Genomic DNA, 5,751 nt, shown 5'->3' with positions numbered 1-5,751 from the left:
TCCAATTCTTTATTAACAACCATGTACTGAGAGCTTAATATGAACCAGGCACTTTGGTAGGCTCTTAGAATAAGCAAAATGGCCACACTTCCTGTCTCCGTAGAGTGCATAACGTAGTGAGTGATGCAAACCAGAAAAGGGATTTTACTGTTTTACTGAGCACGGGAGAGTAGGGTAGACATTGTTAAGGGAAAACCAGGGTTTTTATCCAACATTGGAGCAGAACCTAACTCTGATGTAGGAATTTAGGGGAAGCTTCATCAGGGAAGGAGGAAATGCAGCTGTTAACTTTCTGAGCGGAAAGAAGGGCTCATCTGCAAGTGGTGAAACACAAACTGACCCACAGTCCTCAGGCACTGACCACACAGCAGAGCAGGGAGCCAGTGAAGCTTGTTTCTCATTGGTCCCAACGCCAAAGACTCGACCCTTCCGTGCCTAGGAGTGCCCTTGATCGACAGATGCCTCAAGCTGCCCCCGGCCATCTGGAGCCCTTCACTGCCTCTCTTCTGTGTACTCTCCAACATGCTCAGGACCATTTCAGTGAAGTTGAAGTTTACGTGTAAATTCAGACTGCAAAGAGAAAATCGCCTGCTGTCAGAATGACTCCAGGAAACCACTTGGGAGGTCTCTATTTTAAAGATCTCAAAGTCTAATACAGTCAATTTTTCCACCAGGAGTGGGAAACAGAAGTGTTTCTATACAGGCCAGAGAGTTGGCTTCTGAGATTGGGGCCATATTGTGTCGTGAACAGATCCTGTGCCTTTAAATACATTACTTTCTGAGAATTGTCTACACCAAGTGAGGCGTCTATACCATAAAAGGCTGTAGGAATGGCAGATCCAAGTTCTCCTTGACATACTCGCACTTTATTGTTCTAAGTTTTTGGCTGAAGGGTTAATGAATGGCTCCTGTCTGACGAAGGCGGCAACCAGAACGTTCTCTTGCCTACCTGGGCGCCCAGGCATTATGAAATTATGGACATAAAATCACCCCAGCCTGGCACATGTCACTAATGGACAAGTCAGTTTACCTTGCCTCCCCGACAGGGTCAGAATGTGTTCAGCCTCGCACGTGACTTTACTCCAGCACCATGATTATGAGGAGTATCTGATGGCAGACTTTCAAGCACTGAGAAAATACTGTTTACTCAGTAAAATACTCAGTAACAGAAAATGGCCTGTTTGGGGAATGGGGATAAAATATTAATGAAATATATTTCTTTCTCCTCCAGTTTAGGAGAAAAGCAAGAATTGAAGAGGAAATTAGAATATGGTCAATGTGAGCATGGATGCTACAGGAGCCCAGGGGGTGGCTCTTCCCTGGAGGAGTGGGCCAGGCCCAGAAGAGGGGGGCAGTGTTTCCCAAATGCGAGGAGCAGCAGGTGAAGCAAAAGCTTCTCTTTGACAAGCGCGTTGACAATGAAGTGAATAGAGGCTGCCCTATGTGCCCTGCACACCGACTATATTTCCAGGAAGCATAAAATGGAGGTACGAGCCACAAAGAAGAATCTGCACCTTTGATGAGAATTTGCAGAGCAGAGAGCTAAAAGACAGACACAAAATTTACAAACGCCAGTGGAACAGTCCCTTGCCAAAGTGATGTCATCGGTGACGTTTGTGTGAAATATCAGATACTTGGAAAGCCTTACCGAAACCAGTAGGCTAAAGGCGTCAGCAGATCACTGACAACGTGCTGAGCATGCATTTGCACGGAACACTTAAGATCTTCCGAACACTCATGAACCCAGCTGGGTACTTCTGACGCCACATCGGCAAAAGGCCCAGCGGTGCTCTCTGCTCGGCCAGGCAACGTGTTATTGATCAGTAATTCTGTCACTGAGGCACACGTTTTCCAGGAAGAAGACAAAACCAAACAACCAAAAAACAAAACAAAACAAAAAACGCAGCACTGGAATTATTGGGAATTTTAGACAGCCAAGAACATTTTACAAAATAGCATCTTTTTCAGAACACACACACACACACAAAACCATCTCTTGACCACCAGAGCATACAAACAGGGTCTGCTACGTCAGAGAAGAGGGCTGGGAATACAGATTTTCCACGGTCCCCCTTCTTGATTGCATTTCAATTGTGTTTGCAATTCTGTGTATCACTGTTCAGAGGTACTGTGAGTCGGATTAGCATTTTCACTACCATATTGTTGTCACCAGGAAGGCCAATGTATGCGAGGCTTCCTAATAAACACCAGCTTTTTTCTAACACAGAAAAGGAAGGAAGAGATAATACAAAGAGAGGGACTCAAATGGGAGTAATTTCATTTTCTATCTTTGAGGTTACTGAATCATTTCAGAAGATGTGCCTCAATAAAAACCTTATCAAAATCACATGCTTGCCCACGGTGGCACATAGACCAGTCCATATTTGGACTTCCCACAGTCACATACGTCTGGAAAAATAGGGCATGTGCAATTGTCCTCATCATTTCACCAAGTCCTTTAATGACAAAACAATTGTCAGGTGCCCCAGATGTTTTGTTTTTTGGTTTTGGTTTTTTTTTACACACCCACAAGCAGTGTCTGTTAATATATTCTTGGCCATATAAATTTCTAAATGTTCACTTCAAAATAGTAGAGGAAAATAAGTACTCCTATTTTGTTCAATAGGAAGTTTTATTCAATTGGAACCCATAAACTATCAAAAAACAAAGCTTCTGTGACCTATGACAAAGGCCTGCCTTTGAATCTTGGCTCTTTTACTAGTTGTCTGACGTTGGGAAAATTACTTAGCACCGCTGAACCTCAGCTCCCCCAGCTTTTAAACAGAGAATAGTAGGTACCTAATTGAGTAGTTGTATTAATAAAGACATTATGTGTAGAACACATTAATTAGCTGCTATCATGATTCCTTGTTATTAATACTAAAAGAGCAATTTTGTCAACTTCTGATTTCATGGTTAGTGCTTTTTTTTGAACGTGTAATTGTGGGGACAAAGCTTGGGCCGGAACCAGTAAAACCTATATTTGAATCCTGAGGGTCCTGTGAGGTACAAGAAAAACCACTTAACCTCTCTGAACCAAGCTGTTTCCAATGGAAAATTTGAATATCAAGGTCTCCCTTCACAGATTGTTACAAAGACTGAATGAGGTCATTCTTCTCAGCACATGGTAAACATTCATTGAAGAGTAACTTCTACTATTAATATGACTGCAATAGGAGCAGCTAAAAAACAAGGAATTACCTTGACATCCTCCTTGGAGGAAAATAACATCATCTTGTACAAGGAGGGAAAACAGTGTTGTCTTTAGTTGCCAACCATGCTGGTTGGTGATGTCCCGGCGTGTTCTATGAAAAGGACTCCAGTATTTACTAGGCCTCTGCATGCATGCAGTGTTGACAAATACAAGACCTGGAAACCAGCATGTCGTTATCTTTAAGGATATTTAAATATCCCCCAATACATGCACAAAGCTACTGAAGAAAACACAAAATATTCTGTGGATACGACATATTTTGAGACCGGGAAATATAAAGCAAGTGCCTTTTATCACAAGGGTAGTGAGGAGATCTGGGAAAGCAATCACAACAGTAAAAAGAAGGACCAAGCCTCTCACCCTCCTTCTTCTCTAAATCTGTCCTTTGGCACAGCATGGAGAGTATTAGAAACTCCGTTACTGTCCCAGGGTTTCACCATTCAAACATTTTAAGTTGACTTCTTCCAATCGGTTCTAAAAGTGTGGGGGGGGGGGGGGGGGCTCCTACAGGTGGCGTGAAGGGTAGAGACCTTGAGATTAGGGAAGTTTATGAAGGAGGGGGGATTCTAAAGTATCCCTGTACCTTACAAGCGATTGCTTCTAACGCGGGATGTACAGAGAACAGGAGGAGCATTCACGTAAAGGGCCAATTCTTCAGACACCAAAGGAACAGACCTGAGATTTGTTCAAAGTAATCAACGGTTTTATTTCCTGGAACTGAAATAGTTCAGCTCTCAGCTTCCAAAGCTACAGTCAACAATTTTTCATCAGAGCCCAAGGGAGAAGGGCAGGGGTGAAGGAGACAACAGAAGAAGAAGGGCACACTGAGAGGCTCAGGAAGAGGCTGGGAGGGGGCCCTCTCTCTTCTCAGGCAGTTACATTTCGGGTCTGGTGACAATGCTGAGGGGGCCAGGGGGAGGGACGTCACAGATGGGAAATGGCACTGCCAAGGAACCGCAAAGCCTTGACTACAAAAAGGAAGTCATCAAACCCCAAACAGAAAGGGAACCCCCAGCCCACCTCTGAAATGGGGTCATGACGGCAGAGCTGGCCGCTGCCTGAAGGCGCAGCCAGGGTAGTGCTTCATTGAGGGGGCTGGGGGGTCTTTTCATTAAAAAGACTTCCCAAGCTACGTGCCTTTTCTTTTACGCCTGAGTGACATATAGGACTGTAGGGCGGCCTGGAGGCTGTGGGGAGAGGGAAAGGGGCGGCCGGGAATCCGCGCAGAACATCCCGCGTAAGCCCAGAGATGGAAATGGGGACAGACGTTGCTCGCCACTGCCACCCGAAGCGCCGGGCAGAGCGAACCCTTCCCACGTCGCGCACAACTGGGAAGCTCCCACATTACTCGATGAAAAACGACACGTCCCAGAGCTCCCACAAGGGGCCCAGAAAGGAGGGTGGCCCTCGCCCAGGAGCTGTCCCACTTTCGGTGAACCTGAGCAGCTGGGGTAACGGGCACGGGCGCGGCCGAGGGGCCTGCCGCCCACCACCAGCACGGTTTGGGGACGGCCCCCGGAGGCCCCTCCGCCCCCCCTGCTCGGTGCCCCACGCCTGCCCCGCCTGCCCCTGACCGCAACGCGGGGTCCGGGTGCCCGCGTCGGGAGGGGGCAACGGCCGGGCCAGGCCCCAACCGAAGCCTTGGGAGGCCGCGCCGGGCGGGGGCGGGGGCGCCCGGGCTCGGATCTCGGGGGCGCGGGGTGCGGAGCCGGGGGCCGGGGCCTGCCCCTGCAGCTCGGCCCCGGGGCCGGGCGGGGCAGGCGAGCGGGCGGGGGAGGCGCCCCGGGCTGCAGGCCGGGGTCGGGCTCCGCAGTAACGGCCGGGCCGCAGCGGGCGGGGGCGGGGGGCTCCTCGGGAGACTGGTGACTACGGGCGGTCGCGCTCCCCGCCGCCCGGGGCCTCCGCGGCCTCTCCCTGCCGCTCGGGGCCCTCCGGGGGCGGCTGGGCCGCGGCGCCGCGGGTTCCCGGCTCCACGACGCGCGGCGCGGCCCCTTCGCCGGCGGCCTCCTCCTCCTCCGGCGGCGGCGGCGGCGGCTCCCCGTCGGGCTCGGCCTCCCGGGGGCGGCTGGGGGGGCCCTGGCGCGGCGGCCCCCGCGGCTCGGCGCGGCCCGCCTCGTCGCCGGCGCCGCTCTGCTCCCGGGCCGGCTGGCGGCCGGCGGCCTGCACGCTGGGGTTGTTCTCGATCTCCCACAGCCCCGCGCTGAAGCCCCGCCGCCTGTTGGGCTTGCCGAACTTCTCCTTGGACTCGTCGTACGGGAACAGGTGCTTGGGGCCCAGCAGGGCCGTCTCGTGGGTCCCGAAGAAGAACACCTGGTAGCGGTTCGGCTCGGCCATGTGCTCGATCCTGGCCGGCCAGTGGGCGTAGCCCTTCAGCTTGGCGAACACCAGGTCGCCGCTCTTGTACTTGCGCCGGCAGCAGCGCGACATGGCGGGCTGCGGACCCGCCTCGGCGGAGGCCCTGGCGACGCCCGGAACGCGGGCGCTGGCGGCCGCTGGGCTGCGCCGGGCGCGCGCGCGCCGCCGGGCGCAACGCTCGG

General features: G+C 52.0%; 1 protein-coding gene across 1 annotated transcript; it reads right to left on the bottom strand.

Moving 5' to 3' along the window:
- Positions 1-5,080: 5,080 nt before the first annotated feature.
- Positions 5,081-5,677, bottom strand: HDGFL1 (HDGF like 1). Its single transcript, XM_035030442.1, has one exon. The coding sequence runs from the start codon at positions 5,639-5,641 to the stop codon at positions 5,081-5,083; it is 561 nt and encodes a 186-aa protein (XP_034886333.1). The 5' UTR covers positions 5,642-5,677.
- Between the last annotated feature and the right edge of the window lie 74 nt (positions 5,678-5,751).

The sequence above is a fragment of the Mirounga leonina genome, unplaced genomic scaffold, assembly GCF_011800145.1.
Source record: "Mirounga leonina isolate KUSES-001 unplaced genomic scaffold, KU_Mleo_1.0 Mir_366, whole genome shotgun sequence".
Classification (NCBI taxonomy): Eukaryota; Metazoa; Chordata; class Mammalia; order Carnivora; family Phocidae; genus Mirounga; species Mirounga leonina.
This window is presented reverse-complemented; position numbering and strand designations above follow the sequence as displayed.

Excerpts from the sequence above, each read along its gene's own strand:
- HDGFL1 (XM_035030442.1), bottom strand. The coding sequence starts at position 5,641 with ATGTCGCGCTGCTGCCGGCGCAAGTACAAGAGCGGCGACCTGGTGTTC.